The sequence below is a fragment of the Phacochoerus africanus genome, chromosome 3 (genome assembly GCF_016906955.1).
Source record: "Phacochoerus africanus isolate WHEZ1 chromosome 3, ROS_Pafr_v1, whole genome shotgun sequence".
Taxonomy (NCBI): domain Eukaryota; kingdom Metazoa; phylum Chordata; class Mammalia; order Artiodactyla; family Suidae; genus Phacochoerus; species Phacochoerus africanus.
This window is the reverse complement of record NC_062546.1, coordinates 141183540-141207745: the sequence shown is the minus strand read 5'-3', so window position 1 is coordinate 141207745 and position 24206 is coordinate 141183540. Positions and strand designations below refer to the sequence as shown.

Below are 24206 nucleotides of genomic sequence, written 5' to 3'. Positions count from 1 at the left end.
ATGTTACACTGATTCAGAGATGTCACTAATTCTCTTGGGAAACCTTTGGACTGTATTTTAAATGGCCCGTGCTGTTACAGAAAAGTGCCATCTCACTGCCTCATAAGATCCTCTGTCCCCTAAAATCTGCCCCGTTAGGCTGATGGGGAATGTATCTGGGCGTTAAGAGATGCTGAGAATGCCCCAGTTAGAAGAGTTACTTCTTTGAGGGCCTCATATTTTCTGCTGAAAGTGCCAATATCCACGGAAGTCTTTAAAACTCAAACTTTGCTTAGTGGCGGAATTAGGGGCACTCAGAGAACCATGAAAAATATGGGCATCTAAGGGAGAAAGAAAGAAAGGATTTTTTGGAGTTCCCGTTGTGGCTCAGCGGAAATGAGTCTGACTAGTATCCATAAGGATGCAGGTTTGATCTCTAGCCCCCCTCAGTGGGTTAAGGATCTGGAGTTGCCGTGAGCTGTGGTATAGGTCACAGACGAGTTGTCACAGATCTGTGTTGCTGTGGCTGTGGTGTAGGCTGGCAGTTAGAGCTCCAATTTGACCCCTAGCCTAGGAACCTCCATATGCCACATGGGTGGGGCCCTTAAAAGAAAAAAAAAAAAAAGATTTTTAGTCATGGGTGGAAATGAAGCAGAGGTAGAACCCTTTAACTAGATAAGGCCCTAATCTCCTCATTCCTGGACTATCAGGAGAGCCTTTTAGGTTTAAGTTGCTTTTACCTCTTTGTTAACTTTACCCACCAAACTTAGTGTTGAGTGCTCTTAGTAAACAGGGAAGAACTGACTTCTCTTAGGTTCTGGCAGGAGGTGGACCGGCTGTGTGAGCTTTCAAGAGGACAGCCAAATTGTCGTGAGCGTGCTCTCTTAGTTATTCTGTCCCCTGAAGAGCGCCCAGATAAATGGTCTGCCAGAGCCCCAACACATGCTGTTGGATTGCATTGAGTTTGCTCTGTTTGAGATCCGTTACCAGGCAAGCCTAGGACTGAGGTTATGGCAATGATGGGATGTTTTCTTCCTTCTTTTGGAAGGGTTAGATGTCTAGGTTTACGTAAATCTATTCTTGTTGATCCAGAGAGAAGATAATAACTTAAGATGATCAAGTTTTCCGTTGAATGTATTGTAAGGCATACTCACGGATGGTTTTAGGCAAAGAATGTTTGCATCTGTGGCACTTTTCTATTACATGAGGGAACGTTTAAAGAACTATGATAATGAATATCTTAGCATTTTAAGGAAGAATTTGAAATTTCATTTTTTTTTAACCTGGAGAATGGAACATTAGCTTAACTTTAGTTGATTAAAATTCTGAATTTCATTATATCCTCAATTCTGTTGAGGTCAGAGCTGAGGTCAATGGGAATATTTTTTGACCATAAAAAGGTACCCATGTCCAAATTTAACAGGCAGTACAACGATTTAAGGTCCACTGTGGGATAACTTTTATGTTTATCATCAAATGTGTATGTGTTGAGATTATGCACTTATTTTACATGTATTCCATGTAAAAACTCACCTGAGAGGCTCACCAGAGATCGAGTGATTTTAAAATAGACCAAGTAATAAACATGCTCTTTGTAGGAAAATAGGAACATGCATAGAGAAGAAAATAGGAAACCAGTGGCGAGCTTGGTTTTGGCCCTAGCTTGACCAGTATTTCCTAGGATACATCTTGATCTTTAGTCTTGCCCTTGACCTTAGACTGAGCTAGTGGTTACTTTGTTCACTGTTCACTGACAGGAGGCAAGGCAACAACCATCCATCCTTGCTATAAACACTGAGCCTCCCACAAGCAAGGTGGCTTAGGTTTGGGGAATTTTCTCTCAATTAGTTATTAGGGGAACACATATATTTTATCTGGTGAAGGCATGGCCCCCCAAATATTTTTCTTCCTAGGCTGTTAGAATGCTATGATAGATGGATGATAGGTGGGCGTGCCCAGGAGGGACCTACCTGTCATGGAGGGCCTGCTGTAATTCAGGCATTACTGTGCTATGGGGACCTTTTTAATCCTCACCAGAATTTGGTTTTGCAGGTAAGGAAACTGTATCAGAGAGTTTAAACCCAAGTTTAAACCAGGCATAGCTGGTTCCCAGGCTGGGGTTCAAATTGGAGCTGTAACTGCCGGCCTACGCCTCAGCCACAGCAACATGGATCCCAGCCACATCTGTGACCCACACCACAGCTCATGGCTCCTAAAACCAACTGAGCGAGGCCAGGGATTGAACCTGCAACCTCATGGATACTAGTTGCCGGATTCATTTCCGCTGAGCCACCACAGGAGCTCCTAGGTGAAATCTTATGAAATATACACTACCATTTTTTTTCCTGCTTTTGACAGTCACTGCAGACAAACTTGGAATTTTTTTAAGCAGCTCTCTTAATATTGGGGGATTATAAATTCACAATTTATAGCCGGAAACCTAAACACCATTTAATGACACATGGGTATCAGTGGGTGACAATATAATATTGTTGATTCTGTGTCAACAGGCTATTGAGTTTCACTTTATAACACAAAGTGATGACATTTATGGAGACTGGAAGTGATTTGGAGACCTATAAATGCTGTTTGAGTCTGGGCATAACAAACCAGGGCCAAAGGACTCCTGGTTTAACAGATAACCTGCTGCCAAGGAAACTCAGGGAATTTAGTGTCATTCTGCCTTGAAAATTTTTACAAATGTAATAGATCCTATTTTATAGATTCCCACATTAACAAAATCAGCTTTATCTTTGACTCTATAGGAAAAATAAAGTTATGCTTATGTTAGCAAATTGCTTATAATAAAAATTATTATTTTTTCTTTATCGGCCACACTGGGCATATGGAAGTTCTTGGGCCAGGGATCAATTCCAAGCTGTAGCTGTGACCTACGCCACAACTCCCGAAGCTTTAACCCAATGTTCTGGGCCGAGGATCAAACCTGTGCCTCCATAGCAACCTGGGCTGCTGTAGTTGGATTCTAACCACTGCACCAGGGCAGGAATGCCAAAAAAGTTATGAATTTTGATTTGTGGAATCAAATGTTGTCTTGTAGCTTTCTTTTTTTCTTCTTCCTATTTTTTGGAGGGGAGGGTATAAGAATACTCTCTGTACTCTAGACTAATGCTGAATGTAAATGTTTTTGGGCAGGGCAGGGAAGTCACATGCTTTATTGAATTAGCAGAAAATGACGTGAACACATAAATAGGCTCCTAAGGATTTGGGAATTGAGTCTTTCTGGCCTTCGGTGAGGGTCAGCATGGAAGATAATTGTTCAATTGTTAATTAGATTGGAAGAAACAGCAGGATCCCACTGTAAAGTACACATATCATCATGATCTCAAGACTTGATCATCTTTTGGAAATCATCGTAGCTTCACCCATACATTCTAATGCATTCTGTATTGTTCATTATTGAGGGCCATCTAGGTATGAGGGAAAAAACCCTTGTTTAGTGCTATTTATAAACCCTGGTTTGGATTGAGAGCGAGTCTATCACACCCCATATAAGCTTTAGGCAGCAAAGCTGCCTGCCTGGAGATGTGGGGGGTCACTTATTTTTCACAAGTGTGTGATTTTCTTTTTCATTTTTAATTCCATCCAACCGTTTTCCAACCATTTATATTGTTAATCAGTAAGCCATAGAGGAATACTTTGGGTGGTTGGGGTTGGAAATCAGCTCTTAAATACGGGGGATTTATAGCTTTTGTGTAAGTTTTGTTAAAACATTAAGTGTTGAGGGGTGTTGTATGCTTTTTTTTTTTAATGGAGTTTGATTCATTGGGTTCTTATTTATCAGAGCAAGCAGACTACCTTAAATTTTCTTCTGTTTAGATAGTGTTCTTTTCAGGATTCTATAAATGTAGCTCTTTGGCCATCAAAGAGGTAGATAACCAATTAGTCTCTTGGGGGGAGTGGGGACAAAGGTCTTGGGCTGAGTTCTCTCCTATGTGGAGGAGGAGTCCATCCATCGGAGCCTCAGTGACTCAGCTGATAGAGAAAACACTGCATGGATTACATGAGGAAATACAGAAAAGACCAATACAAACACAGTTGCAGTGATTGGTACTGGCTGGCAGGAAGTTTTCATTGCAGAGTGTTCTTGATCCAAAAACTTCGAGATTCTTTTGAATGTTTGGGCTCTTACATGATTGTCAGTTTATATCTTTGTTCCTTTTTTTTTTTTTTTTTTTTTTTGTGGTGAGTGTATGTGTCAGGGGTGGGGAGAGAACATTTGAAGACATTTTTTTTTGTTGTTCTGATAGTTACACAGATGGGAAAATGTTGCACCATAAGCAGTTGTGTTTTTGACTTTATTTTTCACAGTAGTGAGCCTTTGCACTCATGAAGAACTGCTTGAGGATTTCAGATTTTTGGCTTGTGTTTTTCCTGTGACTTCCCCCACCCTTGAATGGGTAAGCCTGTGGATGCCCCGTGGAGCATTCCAGGGTGAAGCAGGCCTCCCTGGAACTTAGATTCTTTATCACACTTCCAGGGGAGTTCATTTCAAGGTGCTGGTACTAGCAGCTGCGGCATGATATTGCCCAATCCCAGACCCTCTTACTGATGGGTGGGAGGGAGTGGGGTTGCAGCTTAAGAAACTTTATTATCTTTAGGAGGGAAGAATTTATTATAGGGGTTTTCTTAGATGATCTCTTTCATGTGGGTTAAGACGTTTTGAGCTCTGAATGTCCAAGCCGCTTAGAGGTTCTAAGTTGTTCTCAACTGGAGGTGGTACCGCCACCCTCAGGGGGTGTTTGGACATGATGTATGCAGTAGTCTTTTGTGGTCACAGTGAAGGGGGATGGGCACCTCAGGCATTCCACATGTGGGGCCCAGGGATGCTAGACATCCCTCTTTGCCCAGGGCAATTGAATAATTGTCTCACCATACATGCAAAAACACATCTTCTTAAGAACTCCTGAGAAAGGTGGTTTGGTTTATAATGCTCTGCAGTGCTGATGGACAGTCTGGTTGTAGGGGTAAGGGTAGGGGTACACAATGAAAAAGAAGTGGCATGGGAGAGACTGGGGCAGGGGAGAAAAAGCAGGTAGCTTGTGTTTAAACAAAACTGGAGAGGAATCGCTCAGGAAAGGTGGAAACTTAACTTCCCATTTCTCAGAATTGAGAGGCTTCTCTATAATGCATCATATTATTTTGCTGACTTTTGATTATTGAAAAGGCACTTTAAAAATTATGAAGCAGGAGTTCCCGTTGTGGCTTAGTGGGTTAAGAACCCACCTAGTATCCATGAAGATGAGGGTTCCATCCCTGACCTCTATCACTGGGTTAAAGGAACTGGTGTTGCCGTGAGCTGTGGAACTTCCTCAGCAACTTCCATATGATGCACATTTGCCTCCCACTCGCCCAAAAAACTTATGAAGCAAATATTTCAGCAATTGTTGAGATCTGCTATCTCTTGAAATCTGGCTGAATTCCACATACTGGACTCCTTGACGCATTCATTCAGCCTGGAGAGAACAGGACACTAGGAGGCCTTGGGTGGTAACTGTGGAAGCTGCTAGCCATTTGCTCTGCAGATTGATCTGCTTTGGATCAGGCCTGGGGCAACTGGGGGGGGTGGTGCAGAGTGAGCCCCATCCCCACCATAGCCTTATGGTGGACCACCCGCTGGCCTGCTCACTGAGCTCATGCTCAAGCAGGTTCTGAGAAGCCCAAGCCCTTCTTGTAGTCAAAGTCTATATCAGGTTTGCATCTAACCAGAGCAGCTTTTTTTTATTTTGGCTTTTTAGGGCTGTACCCATGGCATATGGAGGTTCCCAGTCTAGGGGTCGAATTGGAGCTATAGCTGCTGGCCTACACCAGAGCCGTAGCAACGTGGGATCTAAGGCACATCTTCGACCTACACCACAGCTCATGGCAACGCCGGATTCTTAACCCACTGAGGGAGAGCCAGGGTTCAAACCTGCAACCTCAGTGTTCCTAGTTGAATTCATTTCCGCTGCGCCACGACGGGAACTCCCCGAGCAACTTTTAGTTTCAATATAGTTACTGACACTAGAGATTTTTCTAAACCCGTTTTATCTTGTCCATGCTCAACCCATATGATCTTGTAACTCTGTGCCTGGCATTCAAGGCCCTTTCTTCTCCATCTCCCCAGCTTGGTTGTCCCCACTTTAGGAGAGCTACCCTGCCCTGGGCCTTGAGGTCTGCTCATGAGGCCCCCTCGCCCATGCCAGGCCTCCCTCATGTTGTTTTGGTCCTACACAAAGCCTGGTCCCTCCTTCACTTACCCAAGTCCTCCTCTTCTACACAGGCCCAGTGCATTCTTTTTTATTCTCCTTCATGAAGCCTTCTCTGATTACAGCATCTTGTGGTATTCCTTTTTTCTCCCTGAGACCGCTTGGTTCTTATTTCTCTGATGCTCATTTGGAACCAAATCACCTACTGTCACATGGCACAGCCTTGGAGTTAGACTATCTAAGTAAGTGTGAATCCCTGTTCTTCTACCTACCAGTTGTGAGATTTGGTCAACCCTCAGTTTTTTCATCTAGGAATTGGGGCTATTAGCACCATCTTACAGAATTGTTGTGAAGATAAGTGTGATGATCTAGAGGAAACACTTAAAATACCGTTGGCACTTGATAAATTCTTGGTGAAAGAAAGCTGTCATTTATTTATTTATTTATCTTTTTAAAATTACTCAATGAATTTTGTTACATTTATAGGTGTACAACCATCATCACAACCAAATTTTATAGCATTTCCGTCCCAAACCCTCAGTGCATCCCCCACCCCCCAAACCTGTCTCCTTTGTTTTTCAAAATCTGTGAGTCAGTATCTGTTCTGCAAAGAGGTTCATTGTGTCCTCTATTTAGATTCCACATGTAAGTGATAGCATTTAGATGTTGGTGTCTTTTTGTCTGACGGACTTCGCTTAGCATGATAATTTCTAGGTCCATCCATGTTGCTGCAAATGCCATTATTTCTTTCCTTTTAATGACTGAGTAATATTCCATTGTGTATATGTACCACATCTTGATCCACTCCTCTGTCGATGGACATGTAGGTTGTTTCCATGTCTTGGCCATTGTATATAGTGCTGCAATAAACATTGTAGTACATGTATCTTTGTGAGTCATGGCTTTCTGGATAGATGCCCATGAGTGGGATTGTTGGATCAAATGGTAATTCTGTTTTTAGTTTTCTGAGGACTCTCCATACTGTTTTCCACAGTGGTTGCAAGCTGTCATTTATTTTGTGGGAAGTGGGATGAGGAAAAGAGTCATATGAATTATGTATGAATCAGACTTTAATGTTTTCATCTGTGGGAATTTGATTAATGTTTCTGAGGTTCAAGTTCTCCTATTTTTTTTTTTTCCTTTTTAGGGCTGTACTCACAGCATATGGAGGTTCCCCGGTTAGGGGTTGAATTGGAGCTACAGCCGCCGGCCTAGGCCACAGCCACAGCCACAGTCATAGCAATGCCAGATCTGAGCTGTGTCTGCAAATTACACCACACACAGCTCACGGCAATGCTGGATCCTTAACCCACTGAGTGAGGCCAGGGATCCAACCTCATGGTCTTTGACTTCTTAGCATGTCCTCTTAATATTGTTTTCCTCTGTCAACATATCAGGGCCCTGAAACAATAATTTGGAAAAAGCAATGAACTCAGTTGTTTGTAAACTGGATTTAAAAAAAGGAATAATTCTGGCCCTCTATTTGATGACTTGTTCTGAAAACCAGGCACAGAAAGAGTATTAGGTTGGTTTGCCATGCCTGTCTTGTTTCTGTTCCATCAGTTGAGTTGGTGGTTATTCCACAGTGACATAAGGAAGGACAGGATGTCCAGACAATTTGTCCAGGCAGTCATGTCTGCAGTGTCAAGTTTGGAAATTATCAAGCGAGTCCAAATCTTCAAAAGAGGGACTGGCCTTGTAGGTGTGGATAAGGTGTGAGAGTTGTATTGAACCATCATCCAGCTTATAAACATCACAGGTATGTCTCTCAATACCAAGGGAATAAACGTACTGGAAAAGTGAAGTAAAAATTACAGGTGAATTAAGGAATTTATTTCTTTGAGTTTTGGGAATGTAGGACTATTGAAATGCCATATAATGATACATGTTTTTAAAAAGAGTGTAGGCTCCCCCTCAGGGAGACCAAAAGTGTCTGGAAAGACCAGCAGAGGATCTAGCGGGAAAATAGGATTTGCCATAGAAATTACCTTACTCTGTTAACTTTGGACAATGTACCATTGACTGCAACTTGCCTTTTTCTTCTGAGAAGAGAATTCATGAGAAGAAAAAGAAGAAACTCTTATGAGGAGAGGGCGAAAGAAGGAAACATTAATGACTCAATATTTTTCTCTCGTTAACACTTGTAGGTATTCCTCTTATTTCACATTATTTCAGATTGAATTTTTCTTTTCATAGACTTCATATTGTAAACTCCAAAATAAAGGCATCATTGTTTGCCTTGATGATTTTCTGAATCTCTGATATAATCTGCAGAGATGGAATTTTACAAAGAGGAATCTTCATCACCTGATGAATGGATGGTTATGTGCCTGGCACTGCGCTAGGGGCTGTAAAGGACCCAGAAGTGGTGCTCTCAATTCTGTGCTGGCCCCTCCTGGAAAAACAAACAAACTTTTTCCCTACTCTAGGCATTATCTGTTACTCCCATATCTTATCTTAACACATTCTTAGTCCAACACTTAAACCAGGAAGCTTGGACCATGGCTATTTATGAAGAAAGGATTACTCTTGTTTTTCTCCAGCTTTGGGCTACTCCATACTTGTTGAAAAATCGGTTTATCCCTATATTGAATACAATTTTTCTTGAAGAGATTGAAATGCCTTTTTTGATTTCCCTGCATTGCTTTTGATTGATGTAGGTTTTCCAAGTCCAAGAGTTCTTTTGGTGCTAAGTAGACCTCCAGTTGAATTAAATGAGCACATAGTGGGGTATGGATTCCACACCAGTGCAATGAATGAATCCAGTGAATGTTGATAGCAACTTTGAAAAATAATAAAAATTTTATATCCATTTTTGGAGTTCCCTGGTGGTACAGTGGGTTAAGGATCTGACATTGTCTCTACTGAGTCACTGCTGTAGTAAAGGTTTCATCCCTGGTGGCCCAGGAATTTCTGCATGCTGCAGTCATGGCCCCCATTTTTATTTTTATTTTTATTTTTTTTTTGAGTCTGGGTGAAAGAGAACACAGAGCACTGCTGGTCCGTATTGGCACAGATACTGGGCCAGAATCACCAGGTCCAAATCCTTGCTTTGCATGTGTTTGTTATTCTATTTTGGGCAAGTAACTGACCTGCTCTTTGCCGTTAATTTCTTGATTAGTAAAATATTCATAATAATGACATCTTATAGGGTTGCCATGAAGATTAAATGATAGTTGCAAAGTGCATGCCATTTAAGTACCACATGAGTGTTTTGTCTTTGCACCATCTATTTTGATTTTTGGGAAAGGCAGGGCCAGACCTGGGACCATAGGGTGTCTCTTTCATTCTAATAGTTCCTTGTCATTGACTGTCTGGTTCTTAAGAAAAATTTTTATTTCAGTGTGTATTATGATGTTTTCCTCTTTGGTTTTTATTAGAGAGAGAATACTTTAAAGTTGGAGTTCCCGTCGTGGCTCTGTGGTTAACGAATCCGACTAGGAACCATGAGGTTGCGGGTTCAGTCCCTGGCCTTGCTCAGTGGGTTAAGGATCCAGCGTTGCCATGAGCTGTGGTGCAGGTGGCAGATGCGGCTCAGATCCTGCGTTGCTGTGGCTCTGGTGTAGGCCAGTGGCTACAGCTTTGATTAGACCCCTAGCCTGAGAACCTCCATATGCCATGGGAGCAGCCCTAGAAAAGGCAAAAAGACAAAAAAAAAAAAAATAGAAAAGTAAAGAAAAAAAAGAAAATACTTTAAAGTTCTGAAAGGTTGTTTGCAACATTGGTTAAAAATAAATTGGTCTGAGTTCCCGTCATGGTTCATCGGTTTACGAACCTGGGTAGTGTCCGTGAGGATGCGGGTTCATCTCTGGCCTTGCTCAGTGGGTTAAGGATCTGGCATTGCCATGAGCTTCGGTGTAGGTCACAGATGTGGCCTGGATCTAGCATTGCTGTGGCTGTGGCTGTGGCCAAAGCTGCAGCTCCAATTGGACCCCTAGCCTGGAAGCTTCCATATGTTTTTAGGAGTGGCCCTAAAAAAAGCAAAATAAATAAATAAATAAATAAATACAATCTAAGTGTTTGAATATGGATATTTAAAGATGATTTGTTGAAAAAAGTGTTGAATTTTGCTCTACTTAGATTTTTTCCTTGGCATTCCCATCGAGGCTCAGTGGTTAACGAATCCGACTAGGAACCATGAGGTTACAGGTTCGATCCCTGGCCTTGCTCAGTGGGTTAAGGATCCGGCATTGCTGTGAGCTGTGGTGTAGGTCGCAGACATGGCTTAGATCCTGCATTGCTGTGGCTCTGGCGTAGGTCGGTGGCTACAGCTCGGTTTAGACCCCTAGCCTGGGAACCTCCATATGCGGCAGGAGTGGCCCTAGAAAAGGCAAAAAGACAAAAAAAAAAAAAAGAAAGAAAGAAAGAAAGAAAAAGAAAGATTTTTTCCTTTCATAAACTCTATTTGGCCCCAGAGTATGAAATCCCTCCCCCATCCTTTCAAATTAGTAAGTAGGAAGGGGTTAGATAATATGTAGTAACCTTTGGAGGGATTGTGAGTAATGGCTGCTTATTTAGAACAAAACGTTTTGAAAAGTGCATACAAACCAGTTGATATCAGGGCTACTTCTCATCAAACTTGGTCTAGACCTTTTTGCTAGCAATTTGTTTCTAAATAGCCCATATTCCCTTTATAACATAATGAGTGGAGTCTTCTGACACCAGTGGAGCACTTTTGCTAAGAGGCCATCAAGCAATGATTTAAGTATCCTTTTTGTTTTGCTTTGTTTTTTGTTTTTTTTGTTTTTGGCTGCACTGGAGGCATGTGGAAGGTCCCTGGCCAGGGATCAAACCCACACCACCAAATAGAATTTTAAGTAGTAAAAAATTCTACTAACTCCAAACTTCCCCTTTCAGTTTAATTTTTTAATGTGTGATTTTAAATAATTGCCTCTGAAGTACTAAAAAAAAAAAACTTTGGGTGTCTATTTTGTGTTCTCTTCATGATGCACTTAATTAACGTCATATTTTGGCAAAAACAAAAAACAACCTCAATTTGACTTGCAATAAGTTTAAGAAATGAAAAACATACAAAAAGAAGTAACATTAACTATACATGTATTTAAAATCAGGCAGTTCTGAGAATTTTCTTTAGTGTGCTCAGTTTCTAAGTGTATGCTTTTTCCAGCAATAGGAAACTCTTTGTAAGTAGACTTACCTTTAGATTATTATAATTTTTCAACCAGAAATTATTAGATACTAAGGGAAACAAATGTACTAAATTTACAAATGTATTATGTTGGCTTATTAACAATAGACCTAATTGATAAAAGTGATTTAATATATGTTAATAGCTAAACCTCCAAAGCCTCTAATCTCATGGAAATATTGCTTTGTAGAACAAAATCCAATGAGAAGTTCTGGGATTCCAGAGTGAATTTGTACATTCCTTAGGGGCATTTTTGCAAGGGAGGTTGTTGTGTTTTAAAGGTAGTTGATAAGAGACCTGCACCACCAACCCCAGACCTGCACCACCAACCACCATCATGCATTAGTCTATAGAAGGTATTTGGGTGTACGTATTCCTGTACCACTCGGTACCACCATTTAGCCAAGGAAAGTTTCTGACCATTTGCAGCATACATTATAAATCAGGATGTCACTACCAGACAATCAGATTTGAACATTCCATGAACAAAGTAGCCTATATCCCCTAGGAATAGATCACTTAACTATGTTTATGTCATGCTGTCGATATGCCTGTATTTACACTAGACAGGATAGCACATTGTTTATTTATTTTAGAAGTAGGTAATTGATCTGTATATTTACTTAATTTTAGGTTAATTAGTCAAACATAAAATGGGTAATTTAGCATAATTGCTTAAATACATGGGAAAAATAGAATTATTCTCCCAACCCTCTAAAGTATTCCTCTACCACCATGGGTTTGTGAAAGAGTAATTTTGAGTCTTCTCCAAGTTGGGCTTGTCTTGGCTGCTGTCTTAAAAAAAAAAAAAATCTTATTTGGCACATAATGCATGAGGAGGTCGCCGTCCAGATATTTGGGGAAACTCCAGCTTGCAAATTGTCCCCTGGGGAGAACTAGGAAAACTGCAGGATACATTGGTTGAATTAAGTGAAGTTGTTTACAAGTTATAGAATATAATCCTAAAATATGTTTTCCTAATTGTATAAATAGTTTACCTTCTTTCATTACTAGTTGGTATCACTAGGGGACATCAATGCCACTTGGAAATGTGACAGCTCTGGTGACAAGTTTGTGCATCACAATTGCTGTAAATGATTTAGTAATTAAAAAAGGCACTATATAAAAGGATAGAGCGGCAAACTGAAGAACTGAAAAAAAGCACAGTCATGCAAAAGGAAAATTGCTCATGATGTTATCAAGTAGAGATAACCACCTTTCACATTCTGGTCCTTTTTTTTTTTTGCTTTTTAGGGCCTTACCCACAGCACTTGGAGGTTCCCAGGCTAGGTGTTGAATCAGAGCTACAGCTGCTGGCCTACACCACAGCCACAGTAAACGCAGATCCGAGCTGCGGCTGCAGTCTATACCACAGCTCACGGCAAAGCTGGATCCTTAACCCATTGAGATGGGGGGCCAGGGATGGAACCCACAACCTCATGGTTCCTAGTTGGATTCATTAACCACTGAGCCATGACAGGAACTCGTCGTGACAGGAAAAAGACTTATCTTGATAACTATTTGAGTGATGTGTAACTATATTTTTGTAGATAAAAAAACTTAACCAAGGAAAATCACATTTTTAGTTTGTGTTAGTCTTTTGTTTATTTATTTATTTTTTTTAAAAGATTTTTATTTTTTCCTAGTTGGATTCATTTCCACTGCGCCACGATGGGAACTCTGACTTTCTGGTCTTTTCAGTTGCTTTTTTTCCCTCCATATATCACTCTGTGTCCTTGTCTTTGTTGCATTATATTACAAATATTTCTTCAAATTTCTTAGTTCCTCAAAAGCATTTTAAGGAGTTCCTAATATGTCTATATATCTACATATCTACAGATATAAGAACTGAACGATTTTCATACTTTTGGACATTTAGGAAGTTTGGAATTTCTTATAAATAACATTGTGATGAAAATCTCTACATATAAATCTTTGTCTAATTCTCTGGTTAATTCCCTAAAGGGGGAAAAAAAAACCCTAGAAGGAAATGTAGTAAGTTAAAAATAAGCATTTTTAAAAAGCAGGATACCTGTTGTCAAATTGCTTTCCAGATTGGTTACGTCAAGGTGCACTCTAGTCAGCTATGTATGAAAATGACCTTCCTGCAGGCCCTGAAACAGAATATAATCCGAAAAAAAAATATCCTTTCACTACCAGTCAGTTGAATAATTTTTTATCTTCCTCATTTTTATATTTCTTTGCGAAATATTGTGTGAGTAGGTTTTTAATCTGGTTTTCTATTGCTGTTGGATTACAGAGTGTCTTGGTAACGAGTTTCGGTGCGGCAATGGACGTTGTATAACTGAATCCTGGAGGTGTGATGGGACCAGAGACTGCTTAGATGGCTCGGATGAAATCGGCTGCCGTAAGTGAAGAGGGGCTGGGCTAAGTTCTGCCCTGAATTTCAGAAATGCTTCATGGTGATTTCAGCTGTAACAGAGGGAGTTGGGCCTTTAGTGATAGATTGGACTGAGCTCCAATCTTTTGAGACAGAGAACTGATGACATTAAGAATTGTTTCTGAGTTCCTGTTGTGGCTCAGCTGTTAACAAATCTGACTAGCATCCATGAGAAGGCAGGCTCGATCTCTGGCCTCAATCAGTGGGTTAGTGGGTTAAGGATCTGGTGTTGCCATGAGCTGTGGTGTAGGTTGCAGATGTGCCTTGGATGTGGCATTGCTGTGGCTGTGGTGTAGACCAGCGGCCACAGCTCCACTTGGACCCCTAGCCTGGGAACCTCCATATGCCGAGGTACGGCCCTAAAAAGACAAACACACACACACACACACACACACACACACACACACACAGACCCCCCCCCCCAAAAAAAAAAGAAAAGAATTATTTCAGTCCCTTTTGAGCAAGAGGCTTGATTCACATGAATTTTTTTTAAATTAAACTCATTTTTTATTAGAGTTGATTTATAGTGAGTCAGTTTCTGGTCTAAAGCATAGTGACCCAGTCATGTGTGTGTGTGTGTGTATATATATATATATATTTTTTTTTTCTTTTCTTTTCCTCATATGATTTTCCATTATGGTCTATCCTAAGAAACTGGATCTAGTTCCCTGTCCTATACAGTAGGACCTCATTGCTTATCCATTCTAAATGTAATAGTTTGCATCTACCAACAACAAACTGCCTATCCATTCCACTTCTTTTTTCCTTCCTCCTTGGCAACCACAAGTCACATCAGTTTCTTTTAAAAAGATTTTTTTTGGCTGAGCCCATGGCATGCAGAAGTTCCTGGGCCAGGGTTTGAACTTGCGCTGCTGCAGTGACAACACCAGGTCCTTAACTACTAGGCCACCAGGGAACTCCTACATCCGTTTCTATCTTACTCTCCTCCCATGACCTTAATATGGAACCAACTTTCTGAGCTGTTTTCTGATGCTTCTAAGTGATTATTTCAGATTATTCAGTCTGCAAATTTTGTGCATTAACAAAAACAGAAAAATGTTTCAACTACCTTGATTTGTAATACAAGGAGTCTCTATTTATATAAAGGATGGAGTGTAACTTCTGTTTTTTTTTTTTTTTTTTTTTTTTAGACAAAGTCCAGTCTTTATCTGTTTAATGAACTTTTGAGCACCTATTTTGCTCCAGGCACTGTGTTATGCTCTGGGCTATAGTGACAGATATGCCCAAACATGCAAGTGTCTCATACAAAAGATCAGACAGGAATATAAATTATTGCGTGTATATTACATATACATACAGCATGTAATGTACATTCATGTGAATACGTGTATGAGTTATTGTGTAACAAAGCAGAGTATGAAAATTATTGTGTACACTTTGTAATCATACTATTCAGAAGAGATATCAATACACCTTGCTATATATACCATACTCTGACACTTTATAATTGCCTCCTGTAAGTACCAGATTTTTCAAGTTTCTAATTATCTCATGCTGCCTCATATCTGTACACACAGTGGGATTAATATCAGAGATTTACTAAGACATAAAATATTATGGCCCTTTTTTCTACAGTCTGCTTATAAATAGCTTATCTTGGGATCTATATCTTTAAGATCCTATCATACAGGCTAGCTTGATTTTCAAGCTAAGATGTTATTATTAAATATAATTAATCTCTATATTTTACTGTTTAAAAATATGGAATTTTAACTAAGTCTTTTTTGGCTTCATGTAAAGAAGTATGTCTTCTGGACAATTTTACCCTCAATTCAGGGAGTAAAGAGAAATGTTTTGGGACTAGGGAAGATCACAGAATAACCTCAACCCATACTACAGAAGAGTTACATGATTATTTTGAAGGGAAAAAAATTAATTGGCTACAGCTATGGGATTTAATTAGCTATAAAAATTACAAGTCAAATCTATGCTAACTTAAGTTGAATTGATATATAGACATTCCAAATAGTTAAGTAATTTCTAAATTAAAATAATAAGCTTGTTATTAAGTAATCTCTAAATTAAAATAATAAACTTGATAAAGATAATGAAATTATCACTTTTTAAAATTTTTAGCCTTTTTTTAATACTTTCCTAATTTTCAGTGTTTTTCCAGAATTTTTTTTTTAATCTAGAGAAAGACTGATTATCTAGATTATCTATCTGGAATGGGTCTGTCATTTTTTTTTTTTTAAATTACTCACTGAATTTTATTACATTGATAGTACAATGATTATCACCACCCAATTTTATAGCATTTCCATCCCAAACCCCCAGCACATTCCCCTACCCCCCAACCTGTCTCATTTGGAAACCGTATGTTTTTCAAAGGCTGCGAGTCAGTATCTGTTCTGCAAAGTTCATTGCGTCCTTTTTTTAGATTCTGCAAAGCTCTTTGTGTCCTTTTTTAGATTCCACATGTAAGTGAGAGCATAGCGAGGGTAACTTTGAATTACTGTAAAGAGATCACAAAGGTGGCTAGTGTGGTTTATGTTTAAAAAAAGTTGAAGGAGTTCCCGTCGTGGCGCAGTAGTTAACAAATGCGACTAGGAACCATGAGGTTGCGGGTTCGATCCCTGGCCTTGCTCAGTGGGTTAAGGATCCGGCGTTACCATGAGCTGTGCTGTAGATCGCAGACATGGTTTGGATCCCGAGTTGCTGTGGCTCTGGCGTAGGATGGCGGCTATAGCTCCGACTCGACCTCTAGCCTGGGAAACTCCGCATGCCATGGGAGTGGCCCAAGAAAATGGCAAAAAGACAAAAAAAAGAAAAGTTGAAAACATGACAATATTGTAAAGGCCAAATTTAACTTTATAATAAAATTATAATTTTATGTATATAATTTATAATCATAAAATCACTTTCACATATTTCTTCACTTAGTTTTCTCAACAGTGTTCTGAGGTGGGTTTCAGATGAGGAAACTGAGGTATAAAGAAGCTAAAGTATTTATGAAAGTCCTCTCCATTGGTGCACAGATCCCTGACCCTGTGTCAGTGACTCTCCCACCTTGCTGTAGGTGATCAGTCACACTCCCGCAATTTGATTCATTCAAAACCCAAGAAAAATGTTGTTTCTTTTACAGCCGCACCCGTGGCATATGAAAGTTCCCAGGCTGGGATTGAATCAGAGCTGTAGCTGCCAGCCTACACTATACTACAGCCACAGCAATGCCAGATCCCAGCCACGTCCAACCTACACCACGGCAATGCTGGATCCTTAACCCACTGAGGGAGGCCAGGGATTGAATCTGTGTCCTCATGGATACTAGCTGGGTTCGTTACTGCTGAGCCACAACAGGAACTTCTGAAAATTTGTTTTGAATGGTTGGCCATCCTGCGGTACAACAGAAAAGACTTTGATGTGTTGTTTGGACGATGGCAATGCATTTGAAAATGGGAGAAGTGCGGGGAACTAGGTCCATGCTTCTCAAATTTTCATGCACAAATGGATCCCCTATGGAGCTTGTTAAAGTGTAGGCTTTAGTTCCATATGTTTGAGGTGGGACCCGAGATTCCGAATTTCTATAAGCTCCTATGTGATGCCAATGCTGCTAGTCTAGAAAACAAACTTTTTTTTTTGCTTTTTAGGGCTGCACCTGTGGCATGTAGAAGTTGCCAGGCTAGGGTTCAAATTGGAGCTATAGCTGCTGACCTACGCCACAGCCACAGCAATGTGGGATCCAAGCTGTGTCTGGGATCTACAGCACAACTCAGCAATGCCTGGATACTTAACCCACTGAATGAGGCCAGGGATACTAGTCGGATTCCTTTCCACTGGGTCACAGCAGGAACTCCGTAGAAACCACACTTTGAGCAAGGGAATAAGTTCTGTTTGCAGAGATGTGGTCATGTGCTGCCTATTTGCCTACCCTGGCTTACTGAGTTCATGGTAGGTTAAACACTAGAAGCGGAAAGTCAAGAACAGTATATCCTGAGATAAAGGAATAAATGAATAGTCATAGTAACAATTTGTCCATGTACCATAACAATGATAATAACTGGTATTGTTGTAACTAATTTACATGGCCCTTTCACATACATTATTCTACTTACTTTGGATAGCAAACTGTGAGAAGTTTTATCCCTATTTTATGATGCATACATTGAGACTCAAAGAATCTGCTGATGATCTTTTTTTTTTTTTTTTTTTTTAATGCTGCACTGCGGCATATAGAGGTTCCCAGGCTAGGGGTGGAATCGGAGCTGTAGCTGCTGGCCACAGCCACAGCCACAGCAACACCATATCTGAACCACGTCTGTGACCTACACCACAGCTCACAGCAATGCTGGATCCTTAATCCACGAGCAAGGCCAGGGATCAAACCGGCAACCTCATGGTTGCTAGTTGGATTCGTTTCCGCTGTGCCACAATGGAAACTCCTACTGAAGATCTTAAAGCAAGTGAATTGTGGAAATAGTAATTATTTGGAGTCTTTTCCAAATCTCATGGATTTTCTCATTTATCATGATTCTTTGCTATTAGTTATTATAAAACATTTCAAGCAATTTCAACTCACGGTTGGTTTTTCTGATCCTAATTCTGTGTGTATATATGTTTGGGATGTTTTTTATTCCTTGTATTTTTGTATTGCTTTGGTTCATCATTTTGTTGCTGCCATTGCTGAGGTTAATTTGACAGGGAACACTACCTAGAGTCCATAGGCTCTAGGATTTTTTTTTTTGTCTTTTGTCTTTTTTGTTGTTGTTGTTGTTGTTGCTATTTCTTGGGAAGCTCCCGCGGCATATGGAGGTTCCCAGGCTAGGGGTTGAATCGGAGCTGTAGCCACCGGCCTACGCCAGAGCCACAGCAACGTGGGATCCGAGCCAGCCGCGTCTGCAACCTACACCACAGCTCAGGGCAACGCCGGATCGTTAACCCACTGAGCAAGGGCAGGGACTGAACCCGCAACCTCATGGTTCCTAGTCGGATTCGTTAACCACTGCGCCACGACGGGAACTCCAGGATTTTTTGAATATTTGCCAACATATAGATCGAACAGGAGTTGACATTCTTTTGAAATATGCATTGCTTATTGTTATAAAGGAGTGGGTGTTTGACATAATGTGATTTTTTTTTTGTTTTTTTTGTTTTTTTTTTGTCTTTTTAGAGCCGCACCCATGGCATATGGAATTTCCAGGCTAGGGTTGAATCAGAGCTGTAGCCGCCGGCTTATGCTACAGCCACAGCAAAGTGGGATCTGGCCACATCTGTGGCCTACACCACAGCTCATAGCAACGCCGGATCCTTAACCCACTGAGCGAGGCCAGGGATCAAACCTGCATCCCTGCGTTACCAGTCAGATTAATTTCCACTGAGTCCCAACAGGAACTCCATAATTTTTTTTTGGTTTATTTTAGCTCACTCTACTTGCGGTTCCACCCAATTCCATTGTGAGGGTGAAGATGTGTGCATCCCTCTCCATTGGGTGTGTGACGGTGAGGAGGACTGTTCCAATGGTGCAGATGAACGTCAGCGGTGCCGTAAGTACTTGTGGAGGAATCTTGCTTTGGTTCCTGGGATACCTTGAACCCCACCCTGTTTCAAATACAAAATGCACATGTGATTCTTGATAAACGCAGAGTTGGGCCTGCAAGGACAAGGGAAACTGTGCCAGCCATCTCACTCAGGGATTGGCGGATATTCAAAGTGCGAGTGTGCTGAAGAATTATAAATATATTCCAGTGATTTGGAAACGGGACAGAGTCCCAGTATTTCATTCGGGTTATGTGACACTTAAGAAAGAAGAGAAACATGTACTGGTATCTGTATGTGGGGGTCTTCATGTGTGTTGGATGAGTCCTTTTACTCCTACAGCACAGTCTGCATTCAAAACTTCCACCCTTTCTGCCCCAGTATTTTTTCACTGAGGGAGGTGGAGGTCTGTTGGAGGCAATGTTGGAGGTTGCTTCGGTGACTGCTGCTACAGCCATCATAGGGTGAGCTGGAACAAGAAAACACATAGTAGCAGTGAAGAGGATGCTGGCAACTGCTGATTCCTGGACAATGAGGAGGTTCAGGGCAGTAACCTGGAAGTTCTTGGGGATCCAAATGGAAAAGAGTGTTTTAATGGGCTTAAACAATTTTGGATGAGACAGCATAATCTTGGGTAAATATAAGGTGGCAACATGTGAAAAATATATCTGTCATATGTATCATTCTTGCTTTCTCTGGAGGATATTTGTATAATTTAAAATTGATAGGGCTTTTTTGGGCTACAAAGAAAGAAAAAAAAAACTCAAAAGTTAAAAGGAATTTATTATCTCACACAAGAAGGCAAAATTTAGGATTGTTCCTGGATTGATTGGTTCCTTTGATCAATAAGGTCATCCAGTTTTCTTCCACTGTTCTGCCCTGCCATCTTTTAGCCTCTTAGCTTTTCATGATTGCATGAATGCTGTTAAAGTCCTGAATTTTTCATAATGCAGTTTTCAACATCTAGAGGAGAGAACATCAACATCTTTTCTCTCTCTCTCTTTTTTTTTTTTGTCTTTTCAGGGCCGCACCCGAGTTATATGGAGTTTCCCAGGCTAGGGGTCGAATCAGAGCTACAGCTACTGGCCTACGCCACAGCCATAGCAACATCAGATCTGAACATCCTCATGGATCCTAGTCGGGTTTGTTAACCACCAAGCCATGACAGGTCCTCCTCTCTGGACTTTTTAATAGGACAGAAAAATCTTTTAACAAGTCTAGGTTGAACTGAGATGGAAGTTGGAGGGAAGCTACAAGGCTGTAACAAGCCACCTCAAGCTTTTGCCCTCAGTTGTCCATTGGAGGAGACCAACTCTGGTCACTATAGCATTCAACTTTGAACTTCCGCACCCTCTGTTTCATTCAATTCATATCCCTCCAATTACAGATGTCTATCATCACTCTGTGTTGATTTTGACATATCCGAGATCCTGTTGGCATTGTTCCATGCTCATTGTCCATAAAGATGAAAGAAGAAACAGATGTTTTTGGCTACTTCATATGGGACCTTGTTTAGTTTTTAGATGCTTAGCAGTGGAAATGCCATGGGCTTCAGTGGATTCTGGATGTATTTGTTGGAATTTAGTCCAGCAGTTTTGAGTCCAGCATTGAGCATGAACTCTTTGCTGTCAGACCACTAGATGCTTATTTTGAGAAGGAGAATGGAAATTCTCCAAAATGAAGATTGTATAATTGAACAGTCTATTATGGCTTATCGATTTTTTTTCATTTTTTTTTCTTTTCTGGGCTGCAATTTTTATTTATTTATTTATTTATTATTTATTTATTATTTTTTTGTGTTTTTGCTATTTTTTTTGGGCCGCTCCCGTGGCATATGGAGATTCCCAGGCTAGGGGTCGAGTCGGAGCTGTAGCCGCCGGCCTACACCAGAGCCACAGCAATGTGGGATCCGAGCCAAGGCTGTAACTTACACCACAGCTCATGGCAACGCCAGATCCTTAACCCACTGATCGAGGCCAAGGATCGAACCCAAAACCTCATGGTTCCTAATCAGGTTGGTTAACCACTGAGCCACAACAGGAACTCCAGGGCCGCAGCTTTTAGATGCGGCCCTAAAAGTGGTGCTGGTGGTGACGACAAATGGCAGTCTTGAGGAAGGCATGGACAAGAGCTAATCAAGGCCAAACAGGAGCTTGGCATTCAGGTCTAGTCACGCATCAGGATTTGAGATGGAGAGGCAAAAGGGGATGAAAGAGGGAGTTGTGGGATGGTAGTTCAGAAATAGGGGCAGGAAGGAAAAAAAGCACCAGGCAGAGTAGGGAGCAGGATGAAATCTTTGTTTCTAGGAAATCTATCTGGGCTCTGATATCCTCTGGCTGGCCTCTTAAAGGTCCTAGAGGAAAAGGTTGACCTAGTGGGTCCTCAGTGCAAATTTTTGAATCTCTAGAGAGCAGTGACTATGCTTTATTCAACTTGAATCCTAAGGCTTGATATTCTAACAGAGTAGGTAAATAATTAAATAGATACTGAATGAATGAATGAATGAATGATGGGTTAATTTTCTATTGGCTAGATATGCTTTTTTGGTTCCATTTTTCCCCTTGCTCTCCACACAGAATAGGAAGAAAACTGAGCTTAGATTGTGATGGCAGGAGTGATGGATGACCCCCTGCTAATAATACTGTAGAGAGGGGGTGGGAACTACCAAGGGCAACTTCCTGGGGAGACTGAGGTAACTTTATGGCAGGAATTTATAAGTTGCATGTTATTTTAAATGAGCATGGATTTTATAAGTTAACTTTTGTATATTAAATTTTATGTATATTTTAAAAATAAGATCACATTTCCCCCAAATACTTCTTTTTTTGTGGACAGTTTAGAAATCCTATCATAACTCCTGCCTCAGACTCACAGCATAGAATTGACATGCTGCTCATTTGATTTTATCTAATTTATCCAGAAGCAAATTTGATAAAGTCCTGCTGCTCTGCTTTCACATACTCCAGCCAACCTAGAATAAAGTTAAACTAGCTTAATTTTCTGTTTATAAAATGTTTCTACATGTTCAATGTAGAAAGCTTATATAATAGAGAAAACTTTGAAGAAAAAAAATATATCACCTGTATTCCTAATACTCAGAAATAACCCCTGTTTGGTCTTTGGCATATTTCCTTATTGTGTAAATAAGGTTTTCAATGAGGGAGACATTACGGATCCTTGATTAATACCTATACCTGCAAAATTCTCATTTCAGTCATCCTCTTTACCCTACAGGATTTCAAGCTATGTTGTATTCTCAACACGTTTGAGAGTACAATTGTCTATAGGATTCTATGACCATTTTGATAGTATCCTGATAATAACACCTTCGCTTTTGCATCTTTAGATGTCTGCCTCCGGGTAGCTGAGTACTCTACCTTATGACCCTATGAACTCAATGCTTAATGTATGGTCTACCTGACTTTGCTTTCGAAGTTCCGCATTCGTATTTGTTAATGTTACTGTAATAGGTGTTCATTGTGATTATAAAGTAATGTTCTTTCCCCCTTCGCAGCTGGCAGAACATGCTCAAGCCACCACTTTACATGCACCAATGGTGAATGTATCCCAGTGGAATACAGATGCGACCACTCCACGGACTGCCTAGATGGAACTGACGAGATAAACTGCCGTGAGTCCCTTTCAGTCACTGTATTTGGTTTCACCTTTGTCCCTTTGGCATTTTAATCAATTTGTTGAAGGACAGAGATGCCTACAATATAACTCTTGTTATTGAAATCTCATGGCAGATTCTTTTGTGGATTAGAGGTGATGTTCTGATAGGAGTCTATTTTTAGCAAGACAGTCTTTTTTTTTTTTTTCCCTTTCTTTTTAGAGTGGCACCTGTGGCATATGGAGGTTCCCAGGCTAGGGGTCTAATCAGAGCTGCAGCTTCCAGCGTATGCCACAGCCACAGCAATTCGGGATCTGAGCCGCATCTGCGACCTACATCACAGCTCATGGCAACACTGGATCCTAACATATATGTAACATAAATATATATATATCCTAACATATCATAACATAGACTGGTTATGAGAAAATTGTTCCTATTCACTGCACTGTTCAAACTGTGCTCCAAATGGAAGAATTACTTGTATGTGTGAAAAGGAAAGACCTGGTCCCTGCAGGTCCAGGTTCATGCTGCAGCTCCAAACATCATCACATATTAAAACAAAACAAAACAAAATGACTTCTCCCCTGTATGTTTTTTCCTTTGAGAGAAGTCTGTGTTATTTGTCTTTATAGTTCCATTTCCTAGCAGTTTCTGGTATAGTTCTGTTGTGATAGTTTCCAACTTCCTTGTTTTCTTTTGAAAGAGGTTATCCTGCTCCTAGTTTGGGTCTTTCATTCTGGACAGTTTTTGGAGCATTTAGACCTAGTACTGGCAATTTTGGAGATGCTAGTGTGTGTGTGGAGGTCACACATTCCAAGTCAAGGACTCTGCTTTGAGTATTTTGTAAAGTCAATAATAAATCCTTTATTGTGGCAAGTGAAGAAAATGTTTTTGATTAATAATGGAGATAAATCATGTTATACTTTGCAGTATTGTGTCATGTACATTCCAGTGGTTATTCTTATTAGGCCCCTTACTGAGGACAATAGGGCCAGTATTGTACTGTTTTATGAATAAAGTAACTGAACCAGTACAGGGCACAGTGGCATGTTCAAGGTTAAACAGTGTGTGTCAGAGCTAGAGCTTAGCTTACCTTCTGGTCCGAGTTTGGTGATTGCTTTTCTGAAGGACTTTACTTACAGAAAGAGGAAGTCCTACCTTGTGCAAGGACACAACCAGAGGTCTGTGCTCCCCAGCGAACAGCCTGCATCTTTATCCCTTTTTTACAAGTAGATAAAAATGAGTGCTTTATTGCAAATGCAATGGGACTGCAGGAAATGCTGTTTTAGGGAAAATAAAAGGCAGCCAAAACAGACTCTTTGGATTTATTCCATGTGAACACCCTGCAGCCAAGTCTCA

General features: G+C 40.5%; 1 protein-coding gene across 1 annotated transcript in view; it reads left to right on the top strand.

Moving 5' to 3' along the window:
* Positions 1-24206, top strand: part of LRP2 (LDL receptor related protein 2) — a 186653-nt gene that overhangs the window by 25591 nt on the left and 136856 nt on the right. The window contains exons 2-4 of the mRNA XM_047772813.1: positions 13595-13702; positions 19117-19239; positions 22746-22862. Of these exons, the coding sequence (XP_047628769.1) occupies positions 13595-13702; positions 19117-19239; positions 22746-22862 (348 nt within the window). The remainder of the gene's footprint in view (positions 1-13594; positions 13703-19116; positions 19240-22745; positions 22863-24206) is intronic.